At 32.3% G+C, this 17,295-nt stretch overlaps 1 protein-coding gene and 1 pseudogene across 1 annotated transcript in view; both read right to left on the bottom strand.

Moving 5' to 3' along the window:
* Positions 1-11,262, bottom strand: part of LOC139481112 (polypeptide N-acetylgalactosaminyltransferase 5-like) — a 31,109-nt gene extending 19,847 nt beyond the window's left edge. The window contains exons 1-5 of the mRNA XM_071264219.1: positions 10,975-11,262; positions 8,293-8,449; positions 7,481-7,644; positions 5,568-5,738; positions 4,946-5,153 (exon numbers count right to left, since the gene is read on the bottom strand). Of these exons, the coding sequence (XP_071120320.1) occupies positions 4,946-5,153; positions 5,568-5,738; positions 7,481-7,644; positions 8,293-8,449; positions 10,975-11,218 (944 nt within the window). The 5' untranslated portion in view covers positions 11,219-11,262. The remainder of the gene's footprint in view (positions 1-4,945; positions 5,154-5,567; positions 5,739-7,480; positions 7,645-8,292; positions 8,450-10,974) is intronic.
* A 224-nt stretch (positions 11,263-11,486) lies between these two features.
* On the bottom strand, positions 11,487-12,368 carry LOC139483036 (tubulin alpha-2/alpha-4 chain-like; annotated as a pseudogene).
* Between the last annotated feature and the right edge of the window lie 4,927 nt (positions 12,369-17,295).

Raw genomic sequence — 17,295 nt, 5'->3', positions numbered from 1 at the left:
TCCAACAGAGGTACACTCAACATATATCAATATGTGCATTAAGCAAATTGATAGTTGCTAGATATGGAATGATTATACAACAAGAAAGTTTAAACCTGTGTTTATATACTTAAAATATGATAAAAAAAATCATGTCTTTTTCAGGACTTCAGAATCCAACCATGTAGTATGGAATGTTGATGAGATATGGTTTTGGTCAATGGATGTTAATGAAGGACCTGTAGTACAAAGTATATCACTGGATTTAGCTCTTTGTCTAAGTGTATTATTAAAGTACTTTGCTTTGAGCTCAGTTCATTGTTATGCAATTCATTCTTTGTGAAATACAGATTTGACAGAAAACTCTCATGTACAAGGATTTGTCAAAGTAGTACCACCTCTATTTACAATGTAAGTATTAGGGAGATAAAAGCATTCTATTTTGATTTGAACCAAACATATTATAAAAAAAAAGAACAAATTTTCCCGAGAATGCTACTCCCACTACTAGCAATATGATGCGAGGTTGTTTTAATACATCTGTAGACTGTACTGCCTACTTATGACTCGGTCCTGAGTGTAAATGGTCCTTCAACTATGTGGGGGAAAATTATAAGGCCTATCTAGGCTTATCAATTTCTAAAACTCTATTTCATTGTACATATTTGAAATTTTTATACAACCACAGAAATTTTTGCAGTTGAAATACATGTAGGTATCCTGTCGTCGTCTTCCCAAGACGGATGGTTTCCAGATAATAACCAGTATAAGTAAAAAGGAAGCCATTTAATTATAACATAATATTTATAATCATAAAAGGAAGCTTGGGATTGTTTTGGGGCGGTTATATATATATATAGTCCCTAAGGTTTATAAATAAAGGTTCCAAAGGTGCCCAAAACAAGCATTAATCTTGTGTCAGTACAAAAAGTTGTGTATAAGTATTTCAATTGTTCTGAAACTGTACCATAATATTTAATACCATAAGTAGAAGTTTGGGGTCTATTTTGTGGGTTATGGGGCAAACAGTCGAGGAATTGAGGGCCAAAAACAAACATTTTTGTAGATTCAAGACAATAAATTGGAGTTATCTTTCTTTGTCCAGAATGGTTGTTGAATTAATATAACCTAAAACCATTGCTTTATGAAATCTTCTTTGAAAATTGGAGTTATCTTTCTCTGTCCAGAATAGTAGTTGAATCGACTAAAAATAATGCTATATATACAATATACAATGCAAAATTCACTTTACTACCAACTGATAAATTTAAGCAGTCTTTAATAGCCATTCTGTGATTACAAGCACTTTGATTATCATTCTAGGGTTATCCCCTTTCACAAATGGAAAAATTTCTCAAGTTTGTCTCAACTAAATTTAGTGAAATGTGTATATAATGCTTATTACCGGTACCTCTAAACTCGGTTTAAGTTCAATTTTTAGCAGCTTCACTTTTACAGTTCTTGATTTATGTACCTTTATAACGTTATATGCTAGCGGAGGCATCATCACCATGACTATGACATTTACACTTTAATACTTTATGATGTATTAAAATGAGTAGTTGAATAATTACTGTTGCAAACTCCATTAAAAATTTGATTTGAGATCATTTTTATACAACCGCAAAAATTGAAAACTTTTTGGTTGTACATTGGAATCACGTTGGCATCTTCGTCTTCATCCAAAGACATTCGGTTTTCGCACTCTAACTTCAGTAAAAGTAAAATAGATATATATGAAATTTAGACACAAGATTTATGACCATGAAAGGAAGGGTGGGATTGATTTTGGGTATTTTGGTCTCAACAGTTTAGGAATAAGGGGCCAAATAAGAATTGTTCTTGGTTTTTGCTCTATAACTTAAGTATTAGTAAACAGAAATCTATGATATTTTAACATAAGGTCTATGGCCACATAAGGAGGGTTGGGATAGATTTTGGTAATTTTAGTTCCAACAGACAGGCCCCAAATAAGCATTTTTCTTGGTTTTTGAACAATAACTTTAGTATAAGTTAATAGAAATCTACAAAGGTTTATGACCACAAAAGGAAGGTTTGGATTAATTTTGGAGTTTTGGTCCCAAGGAATAAGGGGCCAAAATTAAACTTTGTTTGATTTCAGCAAAAAAATGAATTACGGTATTGTGCTTCTTTGATATGCCAAATCTAACCATGTCAAAAAATTTTTAATTTTAGGTCCTGTTTTCTAATTGGTCGATCTACATTAAAGTCTAAAGGGTCCAAAATTAAAATAAGCTTGATTTTAATAAGAATTGAATTCTTGGGGTTCTTTGATATGGTGAGTCTTAACATGTACTTAGATTTTTGATTATGGGCCCAGTTTTCAAGTTGGTCCAAATCGGGGTCATAAATTATTATACTATATTGTGCAATAGCAAGAAATTTTCAATTGCGCAGTATTCTGCAATAGCAAGAAATCTTCAATTGCACAGTATTGCACAATAGCAAGAAATATCTAATTGCACAATATTGCGCAATAGCAAGAAATTTTCAATTGCACAGTATTGCCAATAGCCAGAAATATTCAATTGCACAGGATTGTCCCGTTTTCAAATTGGTCTACATTAAGATCCAAAGGGTAAAAAATTGAACTTTATTTCATTTCAACAAAAATTGAATTCTTAGGATTCAAACGCATTGATCTCAGCAATTTCTTCACTGTCGTTCCCTCAATAACTGCATTAAACAGTTTCTAATCATTATTCATTCAAAACCTTTTTATTATACCAATGTCTCACACACAACATATTATAGTATACTGTTGTCTATCAGTCCATCATCCACACTTCAGACCAGAGATGGGTCCGATTACTTTCAATGTAATTGATTAAATTACAATTACTTTGTCATTTGTACGATTAAATCAAATTAATGATTACATCATTTCTGAAAGTATCTGATTAAATTAATGATTACATTGGCAAAGTAATCATGATTACATCTGATTACAATGAATTTAAAAACAAAACATTTTGAATGATGTGGATGAATAAAAGTTTAATATAACTTTTTTGAGAACGTATTTTATTTGGTTCAATTATAAAATGATAACTTCAAATTAAACGTCATCTATTTAAATAAACACCAAATTTCACTACATATATATACATTACACTTTATCACCAATGATCTCTAAATTATTTTGAATTAAATTTTATAAAGATATATCATAATCAAGAGTTTTTTTGTTTGTCTTCTTACCTCTTTCATAATTTATATGTATTCCAAGTTGCAATTTATGGAAGTTTAAATATGGATGAAATAAAGTAACATTTGTACCAGTTAAAACTATGTTAAATTTTAATAGAAATGTTTAATCAAATTGTAAACAATATGTATTAAAGTATTAAAAACCATTGCATTTTACACGTCCAGTCCAAATACAAAAAAAAGTTTAAACAACATATTTGTCCAAGTTTTAATTTAGTTTGTGCTAATTAGATAAATTTTCATGTCTGATTTATCTTTTCTCATATATATTTCCCTACAGCTATATATACTCAATTGGTAATTGCAATAAAAACAAACCTTAATTAGTCTCCTACCTGTCAATTCAAAGTTGACAAAAATTAACAAAAGATTATAATTCAGGGTTAAAGAAAAGTATTACTTGAGTATATAACAGTTATTATCAAATATTAATATGAAGATCAATATAAAACGATGAATATACATGTATTTACAATATCTTTTACCAAGATAAAAGGTTTATAATTGTATTATATGTCTCTGCTTAGGCTAATGATGACTTTTTAATACTGTAACAGTTTATTTTTTAATGAAGTAGACAAGCTTAAAGTAACCAAACCATTTTAGTATGTTAAAAAATTATCAAATATGAACAAAGGGATTCATTTAATGACCAAAAACACAATTTTAGATTTTTTTCATTGTAATCAGAATGTAATCAAAAAGTAATCATGATTACAGGGTATTTTGAAAAGTAATTGATTAAATTAAATTACATGTACAGATTTTTGGCTGATTAATGATTACACTGATTACTTGAAAAATTGTACTCAATTACAGCTGATTAACGATTACAATTACAATTACCCAAAGTCTGCTTCAGACAATAACTAGAAAACACTTCCCCTACTTTCAAGAAACTTTGTTGAAATGCTTATATCTATTGACATTAGCTCCACATCGATTTTATAAATTTTAGAATTTTCGTTTCCATGTTATGAAGAGAGGTTTTATCCTTAAAAAAGAGAGAATTTTCCAATTTTGAACAATAACACAAAAATGCATCCATCACCTTTAATTAAACTTTGGTGAATTGTTTAAACTATTGACCTAAGGTCCCTTTTGATTGTAATAAATTTCAGATTATACATTTCTGTGTTATGAATTTTTATATATGCTTAAAAAAAGAAGGGTTTTTATAGTTTTTGGACACCTATAAGTGCAGGAGTTTCTGGCTACATTGAAAACCCATTGGAGACATATCATGCGCTTACTGTGCAGCTATTTATTAACAAACTCCATATTCAAACACTCAAACAACTTATTCATAGAGAGGGGTGGAAGTTGAAGCCCCCTTTTTTTATCAGTCAATGCATTTGAATGAAGACATGTACACATCAACTCAATTTGTTAATACACATTTCCAGTCTAGCTTTCAATACATTTGTAACAACTTTTAACCCCACTGACAATTTGCGTCTGTGTCCATACTTGTAATATGTAATAAAATGACAAATAAAGTGTAAGAGTGTTTCGTTAAACTATGCCTACAATTCTACTATAATATCACATTTTTGAAGCATAATTTTGCGAATACAATTCATACAACTCTAATCAAATAGCAAGAATTAGATGTCTGCATCTTTTAATTCGTTTTGATATTTAAAATTAGTATGAATTAATATATGATAAGGCAACAAGTCAAAGGTTTTGTAATCGTTCTATATTGGTAATAAAGACATAAGCAATGACTTACCTATAAGGTTTGGACCATGATATAGAATTAAGATATTCCTGTTTATATGATATCCAGTCCTGTTCCAAATGAAAGTCAAATGACATAGCTCTAGGTTTGGGTTTCTTGTAGTCGTACTCTAAAGTTTGGGGAAATATCTGATCAACAATGGGAGCCACTAGAAAATTAGGCTTTTCTCTGATTCTTTGAATTAATGGTTCAATCCATCCTATAGTGAAAAAAATAGATATCGTTGGTAACCTTCATTATTTTATTATACTCATCTATATCATTTACAATAAATAAAGCTTATGAAAAAGCTAACAGACAACCTCTTCATTTTCTTTTCATTATTTTTAGGACATTTACTTTTTAGCTTCAGATAAGAGACCTGATATCAAATTAGTCGAATCAACAATTGTTTTGACGACTATGTTTCAATGCTTTTGTCTCATTTGTGAAATGATTTTGAAGTGTGGTTTGAAGTATATCTATCTGGCCTACACGTTATATGGCTATATGGTTATTATATTTAGATATTAAGTACCTTTTCACTTAACTATATTTCTTTGACAGTAATCAAATTGTACAAGTATTTCTTTGCAAGCATTGTGTTACCATTACAACAATTTACAATTCTAACCTTCAGTAACTTCTGTATGCGAGTCTATGACTATAACAATATCTGATACAGCTTTATTTATCCCTTCTTGTCTTGCCACCATGAGACTTCTTCCTCTCTTTTCATCAAGTCGCAGTATTTTTACTTTTTGTAGATGGGAAATATACCAGTCTAGTCTGCCTTTCATGTTATCTTACAATAGAATTTCAAAATTGGGTTAAATCAAAACAAAAATAAACTGTTATCACAGAGATATGTCTCGCCTTTTTGTAATTTTGATTGTGCAAATGTTGAAATCAAAATAGCAATACTTTAACATCTTACACAAATTATGCAAGTATGCAATGAACCATGACTGAGTTACACGGATAAACAATCTCACAGTAAATGAGATGTGCCAATGCTAATACAACTGCATACCAAATACCATAGACTTATTATAAAGTGTTCCCAAACCTAAATACAAACATTTACTTGTAAACTATGTAAAAGTTTCAAAGTCAATGAACCATGAAGGAGGGTGGGGTTAAATAATCTCCATGGAAACAATACTTGCAAATGCCAATAAATGTGCATACCAAATATCATTGACTTAACATTAACAGTTCATCTTAAACTGATCTAATCACAAACTAATACATGTAAACTAAGATAAGTTTCAAAGTCATTAGACTGTGACTGAGGGACGAGGCCAAATAATCTCCATGGAAATGAGATGTGCCAATGCTTACACAACTGAATACCAATTAACATTGGCCTACCACTAATGGTTCCCCTTGAACTGACCTAATCACAAACTAACACATGACAACTTAAAAATTTTTTTAGTCAATAGACCATGACTAAAGGGGCGGAGCCAAATTATCTCCACGGAAATGAGATATGCCAATGCTTATACAACTGCATACTAAATATCATTGACCTACCACTTGTGGTTCCCCATAAACTGACTTAATCACAAACTAATACATGTAAAATAAGCAAAAGTTTCGAAGTCAATAGACCATGACTGAGGGGACAGGGCCAAATAATCTCCATGAAAATGAGATGTGCCAATGCTTATACAACTGTATACCAAATATGATTGACCTACCACTTGTGGTTCACCATAAACTAGACCTAATTACAAACTAATATATTGTTGACGCCGACGCCGCCGACGCCGCCGATGCCGGAAACAGCATACCTATATCTCGCTTTTTGACTCCGTTAAGGCGAGACAAAAATCATATACGTTATCTACAGCATTTTCGAATCGTTAACTTAAATCGCAAAGTATGAGTGTTATCTATTCAAGTTTTCTTTGGTAAAAATTCATTTGTCGTCGCTTTATGCAAATCAAATTCAACGCTATCAATAAAAAAACATTTGTATTTCAATATTTAACACTATAAGGTATGGGCCAGATTATTTTTTCATCAAATTGGGGATCATAATCATGAAAAACCGATAACCCCCCTCCCATTTTGAGGTTAAATAGTTGTTCCCTAAAGTTACAGAGTTGAGATGAGAGAGTACCACATTGGGGTTAATTTAACTTTTTGTTTACTCTCTATTACCTTTCAATGTATTTATAAATATTTGGGTTTTTTTTAGTGTTTAGACTTGATAGTTGCTGAATTGGAAAATCCAGAAGCGTACTTCGAAACACACAAAATTTGTAACGTGTTATTTTCATTTTCATGTGTTTTGAAACGCAAATATGTCCATCATGCAATGTGTAGTTTCAACTTCAAAAAATCAAACGCTTTCTTCTATAAATCAAATTTTGGGCATTTAACATATTGACAAGGAAAATAAGTGTTTTTTACCAGAAAAAAAATATTTCCTTCCTCCTACTTGGCATTGAAATATTTTAGCAGCAAAAAAAACAAATGAAAGCAGTTTTAGTTGATGCCAAATAAATATCGAAAAGGGTTCACAAGTTAACTTACCCATTTTAGAATTGTCGTCCACAAGTATAATTTCTTGTAAAAGATTTAAAGGTGTTCTGGACAGAATGCTATGAAGTGTTCTCAATAAAATTGACCAAGACTCATCCCTGACTGGAATTACTATACTGGCTGGGGATAGGTTGTCGTAGATATTATTGGCACATCTGATTGTGTTGCAAGAAAGAAAAAAGAAAAACAGATTTTAATCTAATATTTAAAAGGATTTATCTAGATTGTTACTATATAATGAGTGTAAAATGCAATGATTTAAATATAAGACGTATCTGGATATTTAAACTTTAATACATTCATCCATTGTATTGTAAATGCATGTTAATTATATTCTGATATCATTAAAAAAATTATCTCTTCTTAGCGAAAACAATGTACGAATGCAATGGATTACTACTGTTTTATAATAAAGGTTAGTGGATATGAACTGGTGTATGACAGTTGTTTTCGCATATTGAATTATCTGTTGACCTACTATAGTATCTGTTTTAAACATACAGATAACAGATCATAAATTAAAAGCTGACATTTGTCTTTCAACTCTTTATGGGTTTGTATTATTTTTTTCTGTGATTTTTTTGTTAATTTCTGTTTTTTACTTTTGTTTTACTCTTTTTTTAAATGTTTTTTTTTATGTAAATAGTTTTGGATTAATCTTATAAATGTTTTAGTGGTAATGATAAGTCATCTGCTTACATACGTTTACTGAGTTTAATGAGTGTTAACGTTATATCTATCTACATATCTACTCATATGTTTGATATGGACTCATTGCTGATCTAAAATAACCATAGTCTTACCCAGGATCAACATTAATGGTACCAATTCTGCGGTGGGAGGATATAAGATCCGAGGCAAACTCATTAAATCCATGCTTTTCGAATCCTGCTTTCAATCGTTTGAGGTCGGAAGGACCCAAATCAACTTTGTCAAGTTTTACTGGCTGCCCAAATTCTCCTTAAATATTAAATAATATATATGACACAGAGGGTCTTTTAATAAATCAAAAACGAACTTAAAAGTTGTAGGAAAGGCAGAGGACTCAGTAACTTTTTGATAACATCGATATAAAGTCTGTAAATTAATGTTTATTCAAGACTAAAGGAAAACATTAATAAACAAGAATGTGTCCAAAGTACACGGATGCCCCACTCCCACTATCATTTTCCATGTTCAATGGACCGTGAAATTGGATAACAAATATAATTAGGCATTAAAATTAGAAAGATAATATAATAGGGAACATGTGTACTAAGTTTCAAGTTGATTGGACTTCAACTTCATCAAAAACTACCTTGACCAAAAACTTTAACCTGAAACATGCACCTTCATTTTCTATGTTCAGTGGACCGTGAAATTGGGGTCAAAAGTTTAATTTGGCTTTAAAATTAGAAAGATCATATCATAAGGAACATGTGTACTAAGTTTCAAGTTGATTGGAATTCAACTTCATCAAAAACTACCTTGACCAAAAACTTTAACCTGAAGCGGGACAGACGGACGAACGAACGAACGAACGAACGAACGGACGGACGAACGGACGCACAGACCAGAAAACATAATGCCCCTCTACTATCGTAGGTGGGGCATAAAAATGAGTTTCCGTTAAACTATTTACATAGGAATGAGGTAAGAAAATATCTGCTGGTATACTCGGTATATCAATATTGCTGATATAAGTTCAGTATTAATCGATATAGGTTGTCTATCCAGTAAATCAATCGATATTGCTGAATCTATCCAGTATCAATCAATATAGCTGATATATCTGGTATATCAATCGATATTGGTGATCTTGCCGGTATATCAATCGATATTGCTGATCTATCCGGAATATAAATCGACAGTGCTGTTATATCTATCAATATTTCTGATCTCTCCGGTATATCAATCGATATTTCTGATCTTTCCTTTATATAAATCGATATTGTTGATCTATCGATATTTCTAAGATATCCGGTATATTATAATCGATATCGCTGGTACATTTATCCTGAACGTGTCGACATTTGCTTCACATATTTACGAACCCTTGCGTGATCTAGAGACGTATCAGAAGAATATATGGGTTTTTCATCGTTGTTGAAGGCTTTGCAATGACCTATTGTTGTTAACCTCTGTGTCCATTTGTTTCTTGTGAAAAACTGTCTCATGGCAATCATACCACATCTTCTTTTTATATATTTCAATCAAACATAATCACGTTTTATGCTTTGAAACTAAATATTTTAAGAAATGAACATATGTTGCAGTAAAGTTGGTACGTTAATGTTATTAAATTAGTGGGAAAACGATTTATTTTAAACATATTCTTCGTTTTTCAAATCAATATACTTTTATGTTTCAAACACATTTCTCTTTATTTTACATATTTATTTGTAAAAGTTTTTGAAATTCAACACTTGTAGACAATCAACGCCATTGGATTTGTACTTGGCCTTTTTACCATATGAATGATATAACATCACAGTACACAAATTATTGAACCGAGTTCCCGAATTTAGCAAAAAAAAATAGCAGCGGAAATCTTTTCATTTTTATGACAGTATGCACATGTTTCATCATAGCTAAAAATATTTGAATACATGCAAAACTTTTACAGTATATATCAACAGATGAAGTATTCGCTGGATAATGTAAAATCTACGGAAATGTCGGTATGCGACGTCCTTAAAAAGTCAACTTATAAAAGTAAGCAATTAAAATATGTTACTGGCATCCATTCTTTTAAAATAAATAGTAAGCATGGACTATTGTCAAATTTATCTAAATATTTGGAGAAATATAACAAATCATCAGTTGTAAGATTTTTAGGGATGCAAATTTAAGCATGGATGGAATTTTAGTACAGCACCATCGATCGTTTGAAGGTCGATTCGAACCCATTTTTCTATGATTCAATATAGATTTAAAATCAAATTGGTGAGACTATACAGTAAATAAGGAGACATATACAAAATAAACACCGAATCGCATCTTTTGTTTGGGTCATACATAAACGTAGGTGAAAAAACTGTCACAAATGGTGCAATTTCGTTACCCTCACATTATATGATTATATTTTTCTTTCAAAACAATACACATTTGTACTACAATAGGATTAGACTTGCAGAAGATATAAATACTGCATTTCTGTGCTCAACGGAAAGGTATTGCCCACTTAAATATCGTTCTGGGATCCGAACAAGAGTTCAAAATTGAAAATTTAAAGATAAAACTGATAAGATATCATGTTTACTTTTTTTCAAGTTAGGTATGTTGCATGCCGTATAAAATAGTCCTTGTAGAATTTTCATTGGAGTACTCACTGGCAGATACTAAGATTACATTTGTGAACGCCAGACGCACGTTTTGTCTAGAAAAGACTCGTCAGTGACGTGATTCAAAAATGTTAAAAAGGCCAAGTACGCAGAGCTTTAGGGTTCTAAAATTCTGGAAGGTGTTGTCAGATACAACTAAGTAAATGTTGAGTTATCACATACCTGGTCCAAAGTAATTAGCCTTTTCACCTTTCTTTAACCTCACAAATTCATTCCTTTCGAGGTCATTTTTTGTATAATTTTTATGTTGCATTTTTTCTGGCAATTTTCGGTTTGCTACATTCACGTTTGCTGAAATTGTGGTCATTGATAATATATAATATGCTGTTAATAACATGTACATAAAACACATAAAAATGTTGATTAAGAAAATAGTTCTTCCAAACTTAATCCTTGTTTTTATCATTATTAAAGCAGAAATCAACTATACATTTAACACAGGTTTATGTTAATTCTTTAACAGATGTTTCAAATGCTCGCGACTTATTTACGACACATGTTATCTTATTGTAAAATTACTATTTATGTTGTTTAAAACAATCATTTGATAGCGATTATTTTTGTTATAGGTTTTAATTTTTTAATCAACCAACAAATGAAACAAACTGAAATGTTCGAATCATAGTTTTTTTGACAACATGAAGCATTCAATAAATAAATCATGCGCTAAGTCATTATTTAGCGAATCTTATATTGTCACACGTTTTTATTAGGATATAAAGGATGTTTATGTTGTGTGTGCCGATGTTAATATAAAACAGAAACTGTGATATGATTAATATTGTCAATGAGACAACTTTAACCAAGAGACTGACACAAGAGACTCCTATACCCGTTGTGTTACTTATCATACAGAGCTATCTTTGGACTTTAGCTAGATCTCCTCCCGGAACCACCTGTGGTGGTTGATGGTTGATGACCCCCCCCCCCCCCCCCCTCGTTGATGCCAACCTTAAAACCTGTTGGACACCAATCAACAAAGTGGATGCTTCTCTTTGATTTAATGGTTGCATTCGCACTGTTTACGTCTTTTGGAACCACGTCGCCTCGATACATCATACAACTTGACATATATTTTCCATGTGAAGGATCACATTCACCATTTGATTAGCGGGATTAAAACACGCTTCTGTAAGTTCAGTAACAGTCAGACTTTCGTGGTATGCTTTTTCTGCTGATATTACTGGTGCAAAGTTTATAAGAGGAAAATGAATTCTTGGATAGTGTACCAGGTTGGTCTGAAACTCTGTAAGGTCAACATTTAGGGCTCCGTCAAACCGAAGAGATGCCGTAATAGAACTTATTATCTGTGCGACCAGTCGATTTATGTTGGTATATGTAGGCCTCAGAATATCAAGTTTCTTTGTACATAGATCGAAGATTGCTTCATTGTCCAATAAAAATGCCACATCACTGTGCTCCAATGAACAATGAGTGGTAAGGATGGAGTTGGATAGTTCCACAATTGCCGTTGTTACTCTAGGCGCCGGATATATTATGATGCATTCCAGCTTCGTCTTTTTAACATAGTCAACAGTAAGCCGTTCCAACAACAAAGATCACTGGGGTAAAGCTGATGACCGTAACTGCATTAACGGTCATCCCAAGATGTCGGATGAAAAATTAGGTCAGTATTTGTATTGTCTGTTTAAGTGTTTCTAAAGCATTTTCTTTACAAAGCATACATTGGTACGATGTAAATTTGTAAAAGATTGACACGGAATCAACAAATTTCTACCGAGAAATGTGTATGAAACAGGAAATTGGATTTGAAAAATAGTTAAGATGACTGTAAATCATAATCGAGATGACCGTAACAGGATCAGCGATTCATAACAAGGGTGACCGTAATTGGCTAAAAGATGACCGTAATTTGTGAAGGATGACCGTAACTTTTAAAGGATGACAATTTATGCTCTGCTATTTTATTTAAAGATAAGATGTGGTATGATTGCCAATGAGAAAACTCTAAAAGAGACCAAATGACACAGAAGTTAACAACTGTCACCCTACTGGCTTCAACAATGAGTAAAACTCATACCTTATAGTCAAGTTCTATAAAAGGCACCAAAATCACAAATGTAAAACAATTCAATTAATAAAACTAATAGCCTGATTTATGTTTTCTCTGAAATTACATTAAATCTAATAAATTGCTGAATATATCTTAATGCTACTATCTTTGACTTTACTATGCAGATAAGATCTTCACAGACAAATAAACTTAATGTTTATGAGACATTTTACAAAATAATATAGGAAATCATATTCCTTATTTTCAAACTGCAATTAATTCTTGTACTCTGAAAAATCTACCATTTCCATTTTGTTTCTTGGTTCTTTGTATCTAATTGATATAACCTACATGTCACCTTGAAGACTTCCATTCACATCAATTTACAAAGACTACAGAAATAACAAATAAAATATTTTCCCATTAACAAGAAAATATTGTCAATACTCAATTGATAAGGATTATGAATTATCAATATGGAGACTGGTTGTTACAGGCAGTGGTGAAAAATTGTATTATCCTAGACATTTTCTGACAAGTTTTGAAAGTCTTGTGTTTAAAGCAAACTCTAGTAAGGGTTAGTATATTTCAAAATCTTAAATTTGACAATTGACCCATTTCAAGTGTATACAATCAGATTGAAATCAAAGCGCTGTAAGCGCTGAAGGCAGTTAACCAAAAACCAAGGCAACCGTAATTATGAAAACTGTGGCAATGTTGCCTCAACATTAAACATTCATATATAGTACATTCATGTTTATCTAATGATTTCTTTATTAAGGCAAATAATTAATATGTTATCAAGGTTTCAAAAGCAATGCATATATCAATGTATATTTTTTTATGGTGAGTCTGCAGTGGTACAAGTTCCCAATGATTGCAGTTGTTCTGCTTGGTAGTTAACCTTGGTTTTATTTGACTGTTAGAAGTTCAAGTTGACTTAGTATGAACATGTAATAGTATGAATGGACTGGTTTCCCTGGAAAGAAAACTGAATTTGTGTTCTATAGTACAAAAGTTACAAGACATGAATCAGACAAATGTTCACTACAACAGGGATCAAAAGTGAGGTCTGACTGACCTGCCCATAGTAAATGTAAATGATTTGTTATTTTGTCCCATACATATGAATATATATGATTTAGGGGTGGGGATCTCAACGGTTTTCAAGTTCTCAAACAGGTAGGGGTAGGCAGAGGATTTAGGGGGCAGGAGCCCCCCCCCCCTTTTTTTGGGAAAAAAATTGGTTGCTTATATAGGGAATCACTGAAGCGTGACTGGACAAGGCCCCCTCAGGTCAGTCAGCGGGCCCCCACTTATGAAAATTTCTGGATCCACCACTGGGGGTAGGGTGACCCTAGGGACTTCCCCTACATTTCATTTTATTTGTTACATTGTCCCATACATGAATATATATGGTTTAGGGGTTGGGATCTCATTGGTTTCCAAGTTCTCAAACAGGAGGGTTAGGGTGACCCCAGGGACTCCACCTATATTTCATTTAATTAGTTATATTAGCCCATACATGAATATGTATTGTTTTGGTGTGGGGATCTCAACCGTTACCAAGTTCTCAAACAGGAGGGTTGGGGTGACTACAAGGACTTCCCCTATATTTTATTTGATTTGTTATATTGTCCCATACATGAGTATATACGGTTTAGGGGTAAGGATCTTGACCATTTCCAAGTTCTCAAACAGAAGGGTGTACAGTGACCTCAGGGACTCCCCCTATCTTTCATTTGAATTGTTATATTGTCCCGTACATGAATATATGGTTAAGGGGTGGCGATCTCAACGGGTTTCAAATTCTCAAACAGGAGGGGGTGGGGTGACGCAAGGGACTCCCCTATATTTCATCTGATTTGGTATATTGTCCCATACATGAATATATCTGGTTTAGGGGCGGGGATCTGGACCATTTTTAAATTCTAAAACAGGAAGGTTGGGGTGACCCCAGCGACTGTTCCTATATTGCATTTTCTTCCACCTTAAATTTGCAAAGCATGGGTTGTTCTCAGCTTAATATGAGCATCACTGAAGAGACATGTATTGTCGAAATGCGCATCTGGTGCAGGAAAATTGGTACCGTTAATGTTATTGATAAAGAATATTCTGATAATATATATATAGTTGCATTATTTGTGAAAATAAAGAAAGAAACTTTCAGCTACTTTAATTGACCCTTCAAAATTGAGAAAAACAAATAAACCTTCGAAATTGCAGTAATATGTTTACACTTTAAAAGCATCTCAAATGCATTATCATTTATCACTGATAAAGAAAATTTAGACTGTGACCATGAACATATATATTGTTAGATATATAACTGTTCCCAACTGTCACGTTGTATTGGATTTTTAAATTAAAATTTGTCAAAAAGTTATTTTGAGTTTCTGTATAAAATATTTTTCTGCTTTTTCTTTCTTTTACATATATATCTTTTGGTTTACAATTCTAGTGTTTATATTCATTTACCATGCATGGCTTTATTTTTTCACCTGCTTTGATTTATTTTGTAATTGATCGCCAAACCCGGAATTATCCTTATCCGCTTCCGGAATCGGATCCGATATTGTAAAATTTTGTCTTCACGGCCGCCATTGTTATGTGTTTACAATGTTGTTTTCGTCAATCAGATACGATTTTACTCGAATTTATACAATATTTGTCGGCGATTTTCTGTATAAAGCTAGCGGTTGAACAAATTGAACATCGATGTCATGAATAATAATGATAAAAATAAGATTTTAGCTCGTTTAATTGGAGACTTTGGTGACTTGGAAGGTTTGCAAAGTAAACTCTTATTTTCTTTCAAGTGGAAGGTGACTACGTCGGGCGTAGCTAGAAACCAAATATCCTAGTCGAAATTCCGCTTGCAAAAGTGGAAGGTCGCGGACCTCGGACCACCGCTAATTTGCACACCTGCCTCCCAATTGAAAAGCTCCGAAAATTTCTTTTTCTAATTTGAAATTGCCGCCAACAAAATGAACAGTTGAACTTATTATATAACAGACTACTGACGTAGTTGTGCTACGTATTGATGACAAACAATACACCTTATCGCTATTTGTCCGCCATTACTGGACATCACACAGGGTCCCGTAAAATTTTGACGTCATAATTCAAAATGTCTGACGCCACAATGGAAAAGTGATTGTTGTATGACGCCAATAGTTCAAGCGGAACAGATTCTCGGGTCAAGCGGAAATAGCGATAAGGTGTATATCCCTACGACTTTCGCCATTTGGGAAATCTAAACTACTTGTCTTAAGAGATTTTCGGCGATTAAATATTTCATACAATTGTTCTTTGACATCTTAGCTAAAAGCACAAGTTATGCTTTCGGGTCGATCCGGCCCCACGTCGATCCGGCCCAAGTCGATCCGGCCCCACGTCGATCCGGCCCATATGTAAAGTCGATCCGGCCCCAATAAAAAATATATTTATAAGGAATAAAAATAAAGATATATATTAATGTAATTCATAAATGTTTATGATTTTTATTACAATGTAAGAGGTGTACGGTAAAAACAATTAAAAAAATATTTTCTTCAGATGAGTATAAAACAACTAGGTTGATTATGTTTTATTACAAGTTTTCAAGATTATTGGGTATAATTATATTAAAACGTATATAGAAGAATTCAGACATCAACATTAATCAGCAGTAATTAGCATTTTTTTCAATTGACTGATCCTAACAAGTCTTTCATCTTGTGTAATAACAAATAGTTACATACACAACTTTACAAGCCGATCCCCAAGCTGATACATACAAAATTTGTTTTTCTTTTAAGTTCTTAAAATTTCTCAAATTGAGAAATGTAGTTTGATTTGCCGAATCCTTTCTATAAAAGAAAAGACAGAATGCGTTTGATTTTAATATCACAATGGCTTTTCCTTGTGTGGTGTTAGACCTCGACAGCATGCACTTCAATGTGAGCAATGTTCCAAGTGGCAGCAAACTCCATCCAAATAACAGTTTATAAAAGGAAACCATTATAGGTCAATGTACGGCCTTCGAGATGGAGCCTTGGCTCACACCGAACAACAAGCTATAAAGGGCCCCAAATTTAATTGTGTTAAACCATTCAAACGGGAAAACCAACTGTCTTATTGACTATATTTAATATTACAAAAATAAAAACCAAGTGTTATAGAATGATAGAAGCCTATGATATGTTACCTGAAATTAATTATTATTATATACACCAACAAAATATCAAACTATAAAGACATTGTTGATATTACAAAAAAAAACAAACAAGTGTTATAGAAGCCTGTGATGTTACCAGAAAAAAAAATACAATTAATTATTATTATATACACCAACCTGAACCATAAGATCAAACTATAAAGACCTTGTTGATAACATAACTTTAATTAATCAGGATTTTATTTGATTAAGTGATTACAAGGGCATTACCTTAGTTCACAATCATCAGACAATTATTGAATAAACAAAC

This window comes from Mytilus edulis, chromosome 7 (assembly GCF_963676685.1).
Source record: "Mytilus edulis chromosome 7, xbMytEdul2.2, whole genome shotgun sequence".
In the NCBI taxonomy this organism is placed as follows: domain Eukaryota; kingdom Metazoa; phylum Mollusca; class Bivalvia; order Mytilida; family Mytilidae; genus Mytilus; species Mytilus edulis.
This window is presented reverse-complemented; position numbering and strand designations above follow the sequence as displayed.